Source organism: Eucyclogobius newberryi, unplaced genomic scaffold (assembly GCF_026437365.1).
Source record: "Eucyclogobius newberryi isolate DKJ021-1_F unplaced genomic scaffold, fEucNew1.0.hap1 SCAF_8, whole genome shotgun sequence".
Classification (NCBI taxonomy): domain Eukaryota; kingdom Metazoa; phylum Chordata; class Actinopteri; order Gobiiformes; family Gobiidae; genus Eucyclogobius; species Eucyclogobius newberryi.
The window spans coordinates 15,820,572-15,840,176 of record NW_027316500.1 but is presented as its reverse complement, the minus strand read 5'-3'; the positions used below and the strand labels follow the sequence as shown (position 1 = coordinate 15,840,176).

The 19,605-nt window shown below is 40.0% G+C and overlaps 1 protein-coding gene across 1 annotated transcript in view; it reads left to right on the top strand.

Annotated features, from left to right (window-relative positions):
• The window catches only part of hpse2 (heparanase 2), a 33,442-nt gene continuing 13,837 nt past the window's right edge, over nt 1-19,605 (top strand). The window contains exons 1-4 of the mRNA XM_072436476.1: nt 1-472; nt 1,544-1,698; nt 1,887-2,048; nt 18,387-18,560. Of these exons, the coding sequence (XP_072292577.1) occupies nt 111-472; nt 1,544-1,698; nt 1,887-2,048; nt 18,387-18,560 (853 nt within the window). The 5' untranslated portion in view covers nt 1-110. The remainder of the gene's footprint in view (nt 473-1,543; nt 1,699-1,886; nt 2,049-18,386; nt 18,561-19,605) is intronic.

The following is a 19,605-nucleotide window of genomic DNA, read 5'->3' as shown; positions in this document are numbered from 1 at the left end:
GGAGAGAAGAGGCTGTCTCAGGGCGTGCGCTCCGAGCGTAGCTCTGCGGTCTCGTTGGGAGGGCGGGGGGCAGTGGGTGAGACTAAAGAAAGGAAGACAGATCCTGATCGATGTATCGGCTCGGTCTGGTCTCGAATCACTTCGTGGGGAAGTTTGTTATCTTTAAAACCTCTTTGCGCACGCCCTCCTGCACTCAAACCGTAAAGATGCCCAGCGCCATAACGCACGCGTGCTCATCCCTGCTGATAGCATCTCTGGCGTCCTTAGTGCTGTCGTCAGTGGTGTCTTCCTCATACTCAGCCTCGGCTTATCAAGGATCCACCATCAGCGTCAAAAGACACAGCTTCATGCAGAGGACACTGGTTCTCCTGGACGTCAACACGCGAAGTCCCATCCGAGTGCTCAACGACCACTTCCTCTCACTACAGCTGGACCCCTCCGTTATAAAAGACGGATGGCTGGACTTTCTGAGGTACAGACACAGCGCGCCTCTCATTCATCTCATTTATTTAACGTCCATGATCGCATCCACTTTAACTAAATTAAAACAGCAAGTCGAGGAACGCTAAGCCTAAAGTTAATAGTGATTCATCTTATTTCCACGAGCCAAGTGCCTCATGGCCTATCACTTTTGTTCACACTGTAACATTAAATGGCACAGTCTTTTCAGGAACATCCTCTGCTGAAAACAGGGCATCTTTATGAACACCTATCATGTTTGTAAAAGTGAAACTTGTCAATGTCAGCATCACTTAAACTTTGCAAACTGATGCGTCACAGCAAGAGTATACTCTATATCTTCATTTTGCAGTATAATTAGTGTGTTTAGAGTAGCAGGGAATCTATTGTTTCTATATCTTGTTTTGCTCTGTCAAAGGCTTTGCACAGGGAGTAAGTGTGTGTGCGTTAAGCAGACAACAGGCCCAAAAGGACGAAAATAGCACAAAAAAGGGTAAATGGATTCACCTCTATTTACTATCAATTATCTGACATACATTAATAGTGAGATAAAGAATTAGGCTGTTCACCCGCGGATCTACACTGTCGTTGGCCTGTATTTATATTTTAGCCTACAGTTAAAATTAACTGTATGTGGCATCAGCTTTTATTTTAAAAGAACTACAATGTTTTGTGCGCATCCAAATTATAATAAAATATCAAAATGTAATCTGTAGGTATAATTGATCTATAGTCTATACTTTTAAGATGTAAAACTCGCGCGTGCATTTCTTTGTTCAATCCAGGAGCAGTGACAGCTCGTTTCACGTGCGGACAACTTTAGCCCAGGGACGGTTTGATTTTCGTATGTAGTTTTTTTTTTTCTATTAAAAAAAACATAATCGATTAATATATAACATGTTGTGTAAAATTAAAACAGGCAAAAATTATTGCAGCCAGTATTAGTTTACATACTATTTCGGCTCATATGAGTTTTCATACTTCTGCTATAGGGGCTAAAAGTGTGTGAAGTTGGAGTAAATGATACAAACCTTATTTAAACCCATGTCTCAGTCAAACACGTGCGTCGCACCTCTTTCCGCAGCTCCAAGCGCCTTGTGACCCTGGCGCGCGGCCTGGCTCCTGCTTACCTGCGCTTTGGAGGCAAGAGAACTGACTTCTTACAGTTCAACAACCAGAAGAACCTGGCTAAGTTCAGAGGACCGGGTCCTGACTACTACCTGAAGAACTATGAGGATGGTAATTCATTTGGTCCTTAAACTCCAAATGACACCAAACACAACCGTATTTTAGTAACTCTTTCCCCCCTAAAAATGATTGTAACAGATCGAATCTGTGAACGCAGATATTCACAGCTAATTGGACATAGAGTTTTGTCCGGGACTGTGTCATTTTAGAATTGATTTTTTCCCATGTTTGTCTTTTAGACATTGTGCGCAGTGACATCGCGCTGGATAAGCAGAATGGCTGTAAAGTGGCCAACCACCCGGACATAATGCTGGAGCTGCAGAGAGAGAAAGCTGCCAGCACACAGCTCGTGCTGTTGAAAGAGCAACTCTCCAACATTTACAGCAACATTACAATAACAGGTAGGAGATCACACGCACACAAAATTATATATTATTTAGTTATTCGTCCATTTACAAAAGCCCCAGACCACATTTTCTTTGGTGTAAAATAGACCGCTCTGCTCAGTGTACAGACATGCAAACACACAAGTTCAAAGCCTGCCAATGTAAACCATCAGCTTTCAGAATGACAAATGTAATTTGTTAAAGAGGAATGTGGAGATGGATAGAGGGGTGCTGCAGTCCAGACTGGTAAACAGAGCATTTCCACTGGTTACAGTTAACTCACCCTGACCACAAAGAGAAATCTGGAGACTGGTTTTGGGTGGCCTGTATTTTCTCATCTGCTTATGTGATGATTTATGCCTCTGATGTCTGGGAAACATGAAGAAAGGTTAAGTATTGTCACAAAGATGCAATCAGAAATCTGTTCATTAGCCAAATCAATCATTTAAACACAAAAAAACAAAACAAAAAAAAACACCAAGACAAACTAAACCCAAATAAAAATACAAATCTCATGCATGGCCTCAACATTCATAATTTCCCACTGAGGCCACCTCCTGTGAACCCATCTGGCCTAAGTCATCATTTCATTAAGTGCTGAAGTTTGATCAAATACTCTGTAAATCCACTGTGCTTTGAAAATCTGACATTCCAAGAACCAAAATGACAGTGATATGAATGAGGCAACAATGAGCATGCATCAGCTCTATATTGTGATATTGTCTCTAGTGCAGCCGTCAAAACACAGCCTTCTTGCATTTGTCAGAGTAGACAAACAGCGAAGTGCACTGTTCGGTTCACAAGTTCAGGTTTGGAGCCCACTCTCAAACAACCTATTATTTATCACGCACACCCAACCACTCTTTGATTTGATGCAAACCGACAGAACAAGTGTTAAATTGCAAACTGCCTTAACTCTTACTCAAACGATTCATCATTGATAAGCAATAAATAGCACGCCCAACGTAACTGTTATACACAGACAGTGGGTCACAAAGTTTGGCCGTCTTTATATTATGTTTGTGGACAAGACTGTGCACACCTGACAGGGTGACAGGTGCGAAGGAGATAAAGGTTTAATTAATTCATTAACACAGCATTTTGGTCTCTCTGAGCTTGTTTTCAGCCGTCTATATAATCCAAAGTGCCGTTGTTATCCCACCAAGAAGTCCAAGCAAACCCCCTTGTCAGTGCTCTTTTTTATTATAAGCATAAAAAATTAACCGTTGAGACAGGAGCTTTTGAAAGTGACTTCAAACAAACATGCGGTTGTATTAATGTGATATGCTCCATTCTTTTTTATTACGATATGAAAGAGAACATTTGGCAGAACAATATAATTGATGATATAATTGGTCCTGAACAAAAAATCGGTGGAATTTAAGGACATTTAAGTCATATTTTCCAGTCATCTTTAGTGTTTCCAGGTTCTGCAGTTTCCACGATGTTAATATGTCACAAACTTCCTCCCTTTCCAAGAGTGAGGAAAATCAGCTGTACACACTATTTTCCAAATTTCATATTGTGCGAAAGCAAATTACATACATGTACTTTATTATTAGGTTTTATTAGACAGCCTTGGAAATTTCCAAATAAGTAATAATTTTTTACTTTTGCCAAATAATACATGATGCAACTAGAATGCGATTTTCTATTTTCTTTTCAAAAACAAAATAAAAATGGCTTTCAATATTAATTTCCTTAAAGTAAAAAGAAAAAAGAAAAGAAATCATTGCTGTTTAACTAAAACAATAGCCAAATTTCTTCCTCTAAAGTCCAAACTCTGCTCCAAACTCCATGTTTTTACTGACAGAAGATTGGCCGACCTCTCAATAAAAAACCCTTTGCCTATGACTTAATCTCGATCTTGTTTCAAATTTGATGAATTGCCTTATTCTAAAGTGAACTTTAGAAGAAGCATTAGGGCTCAGTGATATTGACAAGAAACAATATTGTCCTGTAATAGTGTCCTGATACCGATGGTCAGTTGATATTATGTCAAGCCAAGAGAAATGTGTTAAAACATGCCTTTAAATGTATTAGTTGAGGTTTAATTAGACAAATTATGAGACAAATGTCTTCAAAATGAATGACATAAGTGCAGAAGTATCTCAGCATAGCCTCATTTCAACTTTACAACATAACAGTTTTATTTGTATTCACCACTTTTTGTAGCATTTTCCCCACAATTAACAATATACTCAATATTCAAATTCAGCATTTTTTCAAAACAACATTCACAATATTATCTACATTTCTGATATTCTGCCCATGATCGATAGACAGAAGATTAGTGGTAGTTATGTTACTTTTTGCACATATTTCCGCGGCGTGCCTTTCCTCGCAAACAGCCGCATTGCTGTGCCTGGAGTGCTACGGTTTGGGAAGCGCTCTGCCCAGGTTAGAGTGAATGTTGTCGTAAATGCCTTAGACTGATCTGAACCCTCTCATGTCTGTGGTGGGGCAGGGCACACGGGCACTGGGGAGGTGTTTAAATATGGTCTGGGAACAATCAGCCCCATCCACGGTGTGTTTGTGCGCCGCTTCTACTATGCGAGCGAGAGAGACCGTCTTTTCCGTCCTTTTGCACTCACCACCATCTGACCTCCGACCCCGCCTTGTTAGAGCTATCAATAATGGGTTCAGGGTCACACACTGGGATAGAGGGTGAGAACACGGCCTTATCCACCGATCACGTCACTGGCGGCGCCGTGAGAGATGGAGTATCTTGTCTGATGTCTTGAATTTTACAAGCTTTTCCTACAAAAACTTGTACTCAATTCATATTTTAGTTGATTTTTTTTTTAAAGGATTTTCTTTGGTCCGTGGACAGTTCAGTTCCGTGTTGTGTGAAATCAGGACGAGAGCACAAAGGACACGCAGCAAATTGTCCGAGCCAGGAATTGACCTCACGATGTTGAGGCCGGCGGCACCGATCTCGGCATATGTGCTGCTGCTTAAACCCCTCAACTACCCAACAGCACAGCACCGAAGCAAACATATGCAAAAAATAAATAAATAAATATTAACTGCAGTTGTGTAGATGAAATGCCCACAACTACATCAAAAATAATTTCCAAATCCAAATCAGTACTGACACGGAAATAATTCATTAAACAGGACAAATTATGACCTGAGCTTTATCTGAAGTTGTAGAAGGACAGATTCACACTTAGGAATAAAAAAACGTGACTCGACCAGAGATAAACGTCTAGAACAGAACCAAAACAAGTCCGCGACATCACCGTAAGACCACTTGTGTTGACAATTGTATTAGGCCTATATTTACGACAGGAGTACTTCATCTTTGCACTTAATGGCTTAGTGTTACTTTTTTACCGCAGTATAAAAAAAAAATAGTTCAGCCTTATTTCCTCAGTGTCGAGTCTGAAATTGTGGTTGAAGTTTTATTACAGACAGTGTTTCAGATCCACACAGAAATAAAACCCTGAAATAATGACCATATTTGATGAAATTTGTATTATTCAGCAATACTTCTCTTCATACATCGCAGTAATGTAAAATACAGGCTGGTTTGTAGAAAGTACACACAGTTTGCAGCAGAGTAAATGCCGTGGACGTGTCTGTAGTCTGATCTCATGTGCTGCGAGTCAAGTGAATGTTTAGAGTGTGTAATGACTTGTTAGGTTTAAGTAAACACGTGTGAGAGACAGAGACACTAATACCTGAGCGCGCTGTCTTTGAACTCCGCGAGGTGCAGCGCTCACAGCCAGACGCTTCTCACCGAGCGGATGGGCCTCGTCTCAAAGGAAACCTGAGAGCGCCCACCAGACACGGGCGAGAGAGGCACAGTTTTATCCTCTTAGGCACAAGCACGTCCAATATGGGCCAGAACAATATTGTCAAAGCATTCGTTTGGATTATATTACGGATAATATTCATTCAGCCGCAGTATTTAAACATTTCAAATTGGATAACTTTAAATAATGTAAGCTGACAACTAGGGCTGCAACTATTAATGTCCTAATTGTTTCTAGTCGACTATTTTTTGGATTTTGATTATAATAATTGGCACAATGCAGATTCTAAAAGACTTCTAAAAGACCCTTTATGGTAAAAAACAGTGGCATTACTAAGTCAAAATGTCAAGAAAGAATAAACTATTTCAGATTTTCTTCAATAATACACTTTATTTGTTTATATTATCTATCTAAAAGCGTTTATTCACCATATTTCACCCTTTATTTTGAAAAAATATGTCAAAAAGTCTCACTGACGACTAATCGAAAACATAATCGTCGACTGTTAAAATGATGGTTCGTTGCAGCCGTACTGAGCACAAATACAGGCCTAATTTATACAAATGAAAAAACAGCAGAGGGCGCAAGGACTCCACTCGCTGGGCTCTGAAGTGAGGACTTTAAATAATGAGAAATAAATAACAGCGGTTTGGTTTTAAGTAAGGCCATGTAGTGAAGAAAATTTGAGCTGTAAAATTTTCAGAAGGAGTCAGGCGTTTGATCTTTAAAAACATGGAGGAGACTGTCTGTATTATCACCAGATGATGTCAAGAGGTGGACTTTTGCATGTTTGGGAGACAATCTAAATATTTAGGATCACTCCAACATGTGTTTTTTGTTTTTGAATAGGACACAATGTTATTTAAAACTCCAAATGTTTTAATATATGATGTTTTAGTTGTGTGTAAGAGTTTCTTTCTTGTTCTCACAGTGAAAATAAAACCTTTAAATGGTGCATTAGGTTGCATTCACAGAGACACACACTGGTGCTGAAGATTGTGCGTCTCAGAGAAGATTTATTAGTCATTTTGAGCCAATTTTTACACTGTTATATCACTTTTTGTCAGTTGATTTGACAGCTGAAAAATCACCACTTTGTTTTGTTGAAGTCCACATTGATTTTATTGGATTTATTATTGGAATAAGTTCTTGTTGATATTATTGGATTTTATTACATCTGTTCCAGATGTCGATCTAATTACAAAAGAACAATTTTCAAGCTTTAGCCAATGTATCAAATAAATGAAGCCTACAATATTTTCACAATTGATCTTACTGTTTTCTTTCAGTTTGTGTGTAACAATATTGAGAACTTCTACTTAGTATTTATACATGGATCATTTTCTCAAAGCTTAAACCCAAGCCAAATACACCTAGTAGAGTAAAACAGAGTAAAAAGGAGTGATATTACGGCGTCTTGAGCTTCAGCTGTGAACAGTGATGTCAGGAAAACAAAACAGTCAAAACCCAGCGTGACAAACTCTTCATTCCCACTGACTTTCTCCTTGACTCCTTCCACATGGCCGGACACACCACAAGTGTATGTTGTCCTTGATCGAAGGGATACCTCTGCTGTTTAAAGAACGCATGGACGTGTAATACCATGTGTTTGCAATATGCCCTGAGACAAGTGCCAGCAACCTGCGAATGAATGTCATTTTAATAGCCTCACGCATGGGAAATGTTTGAAAGCTGCCCTTCCTCTCCTGTGATTGTTTGGCATGACATCCAACCTCCATGTTTTCCAAAGAACTGGGCGAGCCATACGTTTTGTTTCAGATTTCAGTTCACTGGCACTGAGCACTTGAATGCACTGACATTGCACTGACAGCGTTAAGCAAAGTAACTTTAACAGGGCGTGTGTTCAAACAGAGGTATCTTCACTGTGGATGTGTGTGACGAGGCTTTACGAGTCCAGATGAGGCTTTCTCCTTCGGGCTAAACTCACTTTGTTCACACTTTCATTCCCTAATTTAGATCTCACGTTTTCATCTGACTTCAATTACTTTGTGTGCCGTGTTCTTTAGAAGAAGGTTCACTTTTCTGAAAATTAGTGAAGTGAAGTTTAATTGTATCATTATAAATGTATGTAAGAAATGCATGACTTTTTTTTGTAATACATTGTAACATAATACATATTTACATATATATATATATATATATAATATATATATATATATATATATATATATATATATATATATATATATATTGTTTGTTGACATAGTCTTACATTTCTTACACACAGGACTAATGATAAATCAGAAAACTGAACGTTCTTCTAAAGAGTGTATGTATATATATCATATTTTAGCTGTAATATATAATAGTCATAATTGACACTAAACTACATTAGTAAACAGATGGATTGTGTGGAAGTACTTGGCGTGTTAAGGGCGAATACTGGTCACAAACATATTGTAAACCACTGATCTGTTGCATTGCTTGTCTAACACGTTCAGTGTTACATTATGCTCTTAAACCCCTGCTAATGCAGAATATATTCCAATTCCCTGTATGTGATGTGAATAGTGTTTCATTTAGCTGCTGGTGACTTGGAGCATATGGCTGGTTGGATTGTGTTGGCCCTTGTCAGGAGCCATCTATCACTCTGTGGAGTCCTGCTGCGCTCGGGATTCAGAGCTCGGCACTCGGCCTCCAAAAGGAGAAAACAAGAGCGCAAAGGGAAAAGCTGAGATTAACATAGAATGAAGGGGCCAGTTTCTTTACTTTCCAGATGGACCTGAATGGAAAAGTATAATATAGAAGCAGAAACTATACCTTTTTCAATATAAAACTATTTCTCAAAACTGACCTGAACCAGTTAAACAGTGTTCTAAGTCATTGTGTAGCTTTATTTTGTTATTTGATTACTTCACTTCCCAGTAACGTGAGAACATTTATTTAGGTTTTTATAAAGAAAAGAAGATTCTTTTTTCAGTCGTCTCCGTCCAGGCCAGTGTAAAATGAGATGATTTCGTCTGAAGACAAAGCGTGAGCATCTCTTCTGGCTGTTTGTGACTTTTGACCCTTACATGAAAGAGACGCCTCCTGGGCTTTTGTTACAGCGGCTTAAACATTATGTCAATTGGTGTGAAGTGTGTTTTCAACTTCACTTTGGATGGCTTTGTTTTAACTTAAATCTAATGTTTAGTTCCATACGTCTACCACAGTCTGCAGTAGTAACAACCTGCTGAAATGCATACCATAAAAAATATGAATAATAATCCACTCTTCCTATGTTGTTCCAAAGTAACACTTCCTTTATTGAGACCATCAGCAGATAATGGTTTGGCGTGACTTTTGGATCCGCCACCTCTGAAGGTTTTATGTGCTCATTAGAGAGGACGCTTTCTGCTGCATGTGCGACCGAATAGTTTCTTTATGTTTCTGTTTGGATAATTGCCCTAACTATTCAGTAATTGGTGCTATGAGTTTTTATTTGACATTTTTATTAGATGTTTGCTGATGTATGGTTACAAGATGACAAAAAACAATGTTCACTTTTTTATGGGTTTTTATCATTTGTGTACAACCAATTTCTTTATAATCCAACTCTGCAAAAGTCTGTTGCCCTTTTAGCTCTTTTACCACAATGGAAGATGATGGGAGAAGGATTTCAAATCTGCAGAACTGAGCGCTATGTTTTTGATGGAATTTTATGAGTTCATAAGTGTATAATGAAATTTGCCTCGGTTAGAGGACTGAAGCACGAAAGGAGACATGGAATTGAATTTTCTGTGGTATTTTGTTCCCTAAGGGAGTGTATGGGACTGCTCACAGTGGCTCAGGCAGGACCAGGCCAAACCTTTTCCCTGAGGTTTAGAGTCTGCAGTGAATGGCAGGAGCTGACACCTCTAACCAGCTGCAGATGTCAGGCTGCCTGAGCTCGGTCCTTCGCTGGCAGAGGATGGAGCTTGTGTGCCCTGTGCTAATAGTCTGACTGAGCGACTCGACAACCTTCACCCACGTTTCAGATGATGGAAAACAGGACACTAGCACCAATAGTAGTAGGGCTGCACAATTAATCATAATCAACTGCAATTTTTGTACGTATTTGCTGCACAAACAACAAAATATCCCGTCTTGTTCTGCATACAAAACCTGGAGTTTGTCTGTACAAACGTGTTCCGTAATGTGAAAAATCTTTTATTAGTTTGCCAGTATTTCAGTCTTTTTCTCAGTTCTCCTGGACCTGTTTAAAATGTGAACTTTGAACTGAAACATAATTATTATATTATTAACAAAGTGGCAAATCTAATCGCAATACAGGTACTTGTCAGAAAAATCACAATTAGATATTTTTCTCTGTGCAGCCCCAAGTAGAAGGTTGTAAAAGTGAAGTATTGATGCTAGTGTAGACATAACACTCGATGCAACAATTCAGCTTTTTCAGTTAGGGTTAGGGTTATACTTATATCTATATCAGCTTAAAGTATCCACCAATATCTGATATCAATTGATAGCAGCGCAAACGTCGGTGAATAGTCTTATTATACATATGTTATGGGCTAACAAGCAAATCTCTGATCCAGCAAATGTTGGATGTTATTTTGGGCAGTGAGTGACGACTCAGTTTGTCTGACAGGAGTGACCGCACAGGCCAGAGTGTATTTGTGGTTATAAGAATAATTTTGCCTTCTAGTCTCTAAATGTCCATTACTTATTTTCAAATAACTTATGAACTTTTCGCATTAAGGCAGATGTTTTTATTTTTAGTTGACATATGTCATACAGCTGTGTGTTCACCAAAACTGTTTTTAGATACTTTGCCTTTTCATCTTATAAAACAACTCATCTTATTCAGCTTATCACACAAACCTAAAACATTTGTGAAAATCTCCAGATGTAAACTCCAGATTCTTTCTCTGCCATTGAGTCAAACGGGTACAGCACATGTAGATTCAGCTGTCACCGAGAGCTAGAGCTCAGTTTGGGAATAAAGTCAAGTCTCAGTGTCTCAGGAGGAGAATACAACATCTTTATGTGAGAAAACTTCATTTGCTACAACAAAACTCAAATGTCACTCTCCAAATAAAGGATAGACTCCTTTATGTCTGCATTTCTTTAGACATTTGTCTAAGTATTTATATCAACTCAAGCCCAAATGTCAACTGAGAAGTCCTTTCCAGAATAAATTATGATTCTTGTATTAATAATTTGGAAAATACTAAGTTGGTAAAATTCTTCATAAATGAATAAAACTAACTTTTACTTTTGTGGCTGAGGAGACATGTAAAAGTTACTTCTGCATCTTTTACACATTGTGCTTACTGCAGTCCAAAGTAATGGGCTGCAGTGATATTTTTGCACATTCATTATGTCCATCGTATGTAAAAAGCAGAACATTTCATGATAACAGAGTTTATCTGTTGAATCTGGCTCTGCTCACTGGGCTAGACTGAAACTCTAGGTTCACTGTAACTTAACTAATGCCCGTGCGTAGGGTATTTGAATAGAAGATGATTACTATAATTATACTAATTATTTCAATGTTGAGAAGGAGTCCAGGGCACTGCGTGTTTGCTTTGCTGCCCAACCAGGGTTCTGGTCTTCATGATGCTCATCCATCACTCTGGGATCAAAGCTTTTAATATTGGTATTACACACAGCTTTTTTCACGTCCCTGATCAGCCAAACTTTTGTTGCACATTCAAAGAAGCAATAGAAGAATAAGCTCTGGTTTTATATCTGTGCTGCCCTCTCGAGCAGGTGTTACATGGGGAAGCCTGCAGGCATTGTTTTGCCAAACTCTTTGATGGTTCAGGGGCTGTGTTAACCTGCCCGTCCACTGCTTTGTTTTGTTCTGTCTTCTAAAAAGAGTCTTGTTTCTCTGCAATTATTCAGCAATCAGAGCTCAATCCCAGCAGCACAGGTCAGCAGATGTGTGTGAGGGGCAGCTGAGCGGATCAGGGGTCAAACCTTTACAACCGTCTGTGCAAAGGACTCTAATCTTCAGTGCCAATGGTCAGGAGGCGCGTGATGGGAGGGCTCCCTATTCAATCTGTTATGGAAAGGATGTGTTTGATTGTGTAACTATGAAGTCCAATGGGAGTGTGAAAGAAGACAGTACCTTAGGCTTAGATTTATAAGTTCCCGAACCAGATCCAAGTTTTACGTTTAAATCATTGACTCCATTGAGTAAGTGACTGTTGTGGGATGACTAAAAAGTCTCTTATTGTTTGACAATAATTCCCATTTTATTGTAATTCAAACCTAGAGGCATAAATAAAGTGCACTTTTATTGTGAGCTGTCTGCACATTGTTTGTAGGCATTGTAGCTCCAGCAGCACGCAGCAAAGTAAAGACACTCCTTGTTTTACATGAAGGTTATTAGTACTTAAAGAGCACACTTATGCACTTATAAGTATTGCCGACAGATGCTAACATCCTTACAACCTGTGACACATCCCACAAACTCTGCTCTGAATGTCCATCCTTTTTTCATTTGTGGTCTTCTGCAGGCTGCACCAGAGTGCAGCAGCGTGGATGTACTGTACATGGAAACAGTGTATGTTAACATACCACTCATCTTACTCACCCGGCCGCTCTGTCAGCCCTGCACAGGAAGAGGAAGGGCCACACACCAGCCAGTCACTTTACATTTACAGAGCGGGCTAATGTGTGGCTCTCCCTTTTCACACCCAAACACACACACACTGTCGCTCGGATCAAAGACAATCGAAAACAGCTGACCACCTATATCTGCAAAACTACAAAAGTGTGTTGACCTGAATGGTTTGAGTGTGAAAGAAGAGTCCATGTTAAGATTTGTATGTGTAAACAAGGCGTTGTTATGGTCTATGCAACACACTGGCGGTGAAGCTCTGAGTTGTACTATATTAAAACCACATTTCTGGTTTGCTCCAAGGCTAACTGCCAGTGTCAAGTTAACATGGGAAGTATGGCAGATACTTGATGTAATGAACAATGCTCACAAAACCACACTGTCCATGGCTGTAATGGACCTCCCCATTTATAGCTCTTTGGCACATTTGTTTCCTGTAAACATAAATAAAGAAGGAACTAGTAAAAGTAGTTCTAGGATGGACGTGTGTCACTCAAGGCTCTGGTTATGGAAGAAGCTGCTTCATCGAAAAATAGAAAACCATGAGTAAAAAACTGAGGGAAGAAAATGAAACTATGATGTAGCAGATACGCTCTGCTGTGGCTGCAACAAACACATGCTTGGCCTTCAATTCATGCATTTCATTGGTGAACAACCTGTTGGAAAGCTCAAACAGCCGCCACAGGTGATTGTTCAGTACAGGTCTTCCCTCTCTCTGTGCTTCCACATGTACTTTAAGAATCTATAGAACCTGTTTTCTCATGTTTTTATTTAATCATTGACTGTTTGTTAAATTAGTCAGACTTTGGCTCTTGGCTCTGGTTCTGCATGATTGCTATATAACTAAGAATGGGCGATTATGTCAAAAATGTATACTTCTTTTGAGTATCCTGATGATGATAGTCATATCCAACAGAAATGTGTATAAGTTGAGGCACAGACGTAATTCACATATTGGCAGTGCACATTGAAGTACTGTTCTGGCTTTTGTGGGTGGTTCGTGTTTGTATGAACCCAGAGTATGTGAACCTGCCTGTGTTGGAGTCAATATGCAGAGCTGTAGAAATGGGGCATAACGCTGACTGATGCTGCCGACTTCTCTGCTCCACACAACTGGCTTTTCTATCAGATAGACAGGCTGACAATGTCCAGACCCCGCTCTTTCCGTTACACACAAGTGTGCAGGGTTACACAATACACACATTTGTAATCTTTAGGGATAGTTCTGATGTTTTCAACTCAACAGTCGGCCGGATGAAAAAAGTTCAACTGCAAGATGTTTTATGCTACAATGTGTTGTGAGAATGAAACATTGATTTACTGGTTCAAATGAATGTTATTTAAAATTGGGTACACTTTAAGGTTTGTGAAGTGTTGTTGATGAATAGTTAGGACAGATTTACGTTTCAGATGAGATTAAATCTTTGGGCCAAGGTGAGATTGGGTCATAGAAGGAAGCAGTGATTCAAGTAAATCCTGTGTTTGAATACATCCCTTTGTCCTTAAATGAAACTTATTCAATGAAACTTTTTCAACGATTTGTAACTGTCAGGGAGCATATATTGGAAAGACAGTGTAATAATGGAAGTGGTTTGATCCTAGACTAGGGGTTCACAACGTCAGGAACCAGGGTCAAATCCAGTCCACAGCCTGATCCTTAGAGCCCAAGATGCAGTCTGTTCTCCCTATTCTAAAACAGAAGATCTCTCCATGGGTCTTGAGCCAAATCCAGACAGAACTGTACAATCAAGTTATTTCATTCTTGGGCCACATGAGGAACAGACAAGCTCATTGGTCATCTATCAGTTAGAATGAAATCAATGTTTCTCGATCCTCTGTTTTATTTTGCCTTTCTTTTTTGACCTTGAGCATCCAAAATACACAGTATCTTGTCATTTCTTCCCAGCTACCAACATGAAAGACTGAACACTTCTACATAACCATTCTGCCCTGAGTCGTTTGACACACTACAAACACCTACAACCCCTGTCCTACCATAAAGAATGCAGATGAAATGTTACATTTTAATAATTTTAACATGATTTAATAGCGGTGCCACAGGACGTGACAAGATGAGATTTGGCCTCACAATTTGTATTAATTTTATTTTATATTTTAGCTGTCATTGTAGCACTACGTTTTGTAACTAAAGCCTCTCATTAGATGTAACTGAGCAGTGCTATTTTTTTCGTCCAGGCCAAATGTAAACACCAAAAAAATCTCTCCAGAGGATTTTCCGCATCTGTGCTCAAGCTTGTGGCAATTTTGTCTTGTTAGATCTTGGAGCACAAGATCTTGTCCCACTCCTATTCATTATTTCATATCAATATATTCTCCAATGTTTTTTTTAAAGAATAATAAACATTCACCTTTTCTAAACATTTGGATTCTTCTATATTACTGTATTATATAATAGTTACTTACTTTCTCAGGGCTCAGTCAGTTACAACTGTTGGCATCAGCTTGGCCTGAACGTGGGCTGTTTATACAGAGCCTCGAGGAGTTTTTCTGGAGTCAGTCTCTTTCCAGAGCAACACAGTACCATAACAGGGATTTTATTTACTGAGTAATAATGTGGCCTATAGTCAGATCTCAAACAGAGGACAGTGCACAAAACCATTTCAAGTTTTGGTTTCAGGTCTTTGTCCTATAAAAGCTAAAAGGACACCAGAGGCCAGATGCAACACACCATCTTTGTGTTTCTCTGTGGGTTATACAAAACAAATGTTCCAGGAAGAATAAAAGCTTAAACACAGAGTGGAAACACATTTGACCGTAGCTGTTCGCTCCATTATCTGATTTATTGCCATACATTTGTACTTTATACGTTTATTTATTAAATGCTGATGCACTGGTGCAATATGATTCCAGTCGTGCCCGGGCACAACCAGATATCCATTCAGCTACTCACCTCATGAATCCTTTTATCCATATTTACTCAACTCTGGAAAGGTACCACACAAACTTATAGTAGATCACACTTAAGTTGGCACCATCTTCTTCATCTGTTTTCTGTTGGCTCTAGGAAGTCCAGGTCATAGGTCATGGTAATATTTATATTAACACAATGCCTCTAAAGAGCTTAAATTTCAAAACAAGAGCCAGAGGCACCAGGAGCAGCCTGCAGTCACACATTTTACTTTAAACAGACTCATCTGGCACACTCACATGTGCCAACATTTACACTGGACTCTCATGTTTGACCACTCAGCCTTAATAGAGGATGATGAAGAGTGCTAAGCTTTGATGAGGACTTGAGATGTAAACCAACTGAATGCTCAGTTTCAGTTCTCTCCACAGGGATGCATGATGGGAAAATCAGTCTGGGTTCTATCTGACGCCAGCAGAGCGTCATATGTCCAGCACATTACCGGTTACTTTTACTACAAGAATATAACTGTAGACACAATATATTATGTACAGAGCAGCCACAAATAATCATTCATTTAAAAACACAATTGTAATTTGTGAACTAATTATTTTATTTTGTAGTATGTTAACATTTTCATTGTTTTGACTGTTCTGCTGTAGAAAACATTAAATGTGCAATTACATGCGCACGAATAACCCAGTTAAAAGTTTTTTCAGTATCCCGGTTATGACAGTATCCTGGTTATGACAGTATCCCGGTTATGACAGTATCCCGGTTATGACAGTATCCCGGTTATGACAGTATCCCGGTCATGACAGTATCCTGGTTATGACAGTATCCCGGTTATGACAGTATCCCGGTTATGACAGTATCCCGGTTATGACAGTATCCCGGTTATGACAGTATCCCGGTCATGACAGTATCCCGGTTATGACAGTATCCCGGTTATGACAGTATCCCGGTTATGACAGTATCCCGGTTATGACAGTATCCCGGTTATGACAGTATCCCGGTTATGACAGTATCACGGTTATGACAGTATCCCGGTTATGACAGTATCCAGGTTATGACAGTATCCCGGTTATGACAGTATCCCGGTTATGACAGTATCCCGGTTATGACAGTATCCCGGTTATGACAGTATCACGGTTATGACAGTATCCCGGTTATGACAGTATCCCGGTTATGACAGTATCCCGGTTATGACAGTATCCCGGTTATGACAGTATCCCGGTTATGACAGTATCCCGGTTATGACAGTATCCTGGTCATGACAGTATCCCGGTCATGACAGTATCCCGGTTATGACAGTATCCCGGTCATGACAGTATCCTGGTTATGACAGTATCCCGGTTATGACAGTATCCCGGTTATGACAGTATCCCCGTTATGAGAGTATCCCGGTTATGAGAGTATCCCGGTTATGAGAGTATCCCGGTTATGACAGTATCCCGGTCATGACAGTATCCCGGTTATGACAGTATCCCGGTTATGACAGTATCCCGGTTATGACAGTATCCCCGTTATGAGAGTATCCCGGTTATGACAGTATCCCCGTTATGAGAGTATCCCGGTTATGACAGTATCCCGGTTATGACAGTATCCCGGTTATGACAGTATCCCGGTTATGACAGTATCCCGGTTATGAGAGTATCCAGGTTATGACAGTATCCTGGTTATGACAGTATCCCGGTTATGACAGTATCCCGGTTATGAGAGTATCCAGGTTATGACAGTATCCTGGTTATGACAGTATCCCGGTTATGACAGTATCCCGGTTATGACAGTATCCCGGTTATGAGAGTATCCTGGTTATGACAGTATCCTGGTTATGACAGTATCCTGGTTATGACAGTATCCCGGTTATGACAGTATCCTGGTTATGACAGTATCCCGGTTATGACAGTATCCCGGTTATGACAGTATCCCGGTTATGAGAGTATCCCGGTTATGACAGTATCCCGGTTATGACAGTATCCCGGTTATGACAGTATCCCGGTTATGACAGTATCACGGTTATGACAGTATCCCGGTTATGACAGTATCCCGGTTATGACAGTATCCCGGTCATGACAGTATCCCGGTCATGACAGTATCCCGGTTATGACAGTATCCCGGTTATGACAGTATCCCGGTCATGACAGTATCCCGGTTATGACAGTATCCCGGTTATGACAGTATCCCGGTCATGACAGTATCCCGGTTATGACAGTATCCTGGTTATGACAGTATCCCGGTTATGACAGTATCCCGGTCATGACAGTATCCTGGTTATGACAGTATCCCGGTTATGACAGTATCCCGGTTATGACAGTATCCCGGTTATGAGAGTATCCCGGTTATGACAGTATCTCGGTTATGACAGTATCCCGGTCATGACAGTATCCCGGTTATGACAGTATCCCGGTCATGACAGTATCCCGGTTATGACAGTATCCCGGTTATGACAGTATCCCGGTTATGACAGTATCCCGGTCATGACAGTATCCCGGTTATGACAGTATCCCGGTTATGACAGTATCCCGGTTATGACAGTATCCCGGTCATGACAGTATCCCGGTTATGACAGTATCCCGGTTATGACAGTATCCCGGTTATGACAGTATCCCGGTCATGACAGTATCCTGGTTATGACAGTATCCCGGTTATGACAGTATCCCGGTCATGACAGTATCCCGGTTATGACAGTATCCCGGTTATGACAGTATCCCGGTTATGACAGTATCCCGGTTATGACAGTATCCCGGTTATGACAGTATCCTGGTTATGACAGTATCCCGGTTATGTGGTTATGAGATATTCTGAGAGTATCCTGAATACTGTGGCATGCAAACACAGTACCCTTATATCTCGCCATTGCTGCTGTACTGAGCATGTGCCAACTCAATCACAAAACCATGAAGTCCTCTAAAATACCGCCAAGTTTGAAAAACAAGCTCATTTTCCACTGTTAAAAACACCTTTTACTGAAGATGTGACTCTACAGCCTCATGTTCTTATTTGAATGTCTCTGAGTATCCTGGTTTCTCTGAGCGCATGTAAACATTCAGAACACTGTCATACCCGGGATATTGCTCAATACCCTGGTTATTCGCGTGCATGCTCTGTATTTGAAAAGTTACAGTTACAACTGCTTTGTGGGTTTCTCCCAGCCAGGTCTTTAGACAAACTGTACAACTTCGCTGACTGCGCTGGTCTGCACTTGGTCCTGGGCCTGAACGCTCTGCACCGAAACCCAGACAACTCGTGGAACACGTCGTCCACGCTGAGCCTCCTGAAGTACGGAGCGGGCAAGAAGTACAACATCTCCTGGGAGCTGGGCAACGGTGAGAACAGACGCAGAGTCAGGCCTGTTTTTCTGTAATCAACTCTAATTAAAGTGCTTTTCAATCATTAGGACAAGGCAAAGCAATAACGTTTCCTTGTCATATCTAGGCAACATACAGAGGTGGAGCAAGGAAATACAGTTCACAGAGGGGAATGACAGTTAAACATGACAAAGATTATTTATTAGCACGGAATTGATAACAACATACTCTTCTGATTGTTCTATTCTGTTAATCTGTGCATTGTATCTCATTACCACACTTCTGTAGACTAAATGTTCTGCTTTTGCATATACAGTACACGTTTGTATCTTATTAGACACATCTGTTGCTATTTTTGCTACTTTCATCATTTTTGATTATTTTTTAACCAGCTACTGTGTCCAAGTAATATCTCATTTGGCTCAATAAAGTTTGTCTTAGTCTAAAGTGATCCTCCACCAGAAAAATGACATATATAATCATTTCTGAACAGTGTCAAATTTGCACATTTATAACATCCTCAGGTCCAAAAAGTGCTGTACATGATACTTTAATAAATCATAATAAAAACACACAGGTCTAATAGTACGGAAACGTAGAACTGCCTGTGTGGCGTACATTCTTTTCAGGCTTTTTTGTTAAAACAATTAAGTATTACATTTTCATATTATAAATTAATTTGCACTTTAAGTTAAATTTCCTGTTTTAACGTGAACAAATTTCACTCATTGACGAAGTGGCGAGTCACTAAGGCGGGAGACCGATCTGTTTGCAATCTGCAGGGAAAAAGTCAGGCTCTTTTCATTTCTCTTATGTTTAGTGACACATGCACACGCACACTGAACTTGTGAGCAAACTGTAATAAGCTCCAGGCCCATCTTTTAGACATTTTTCGAGATCTCGAAACAGGAGCGGACATCCAGAGCATGTCGCGACTCTTTGTTGGTGCTGCATTTCGTGATCAGCTTAATTTCCTCTGGAGTGCACATTTGGACTCTCAACACAACAGGCGTGGCTTTTACCCTGCAGATTACAAACAGATCGGGCTTTTCTGTTTGATATG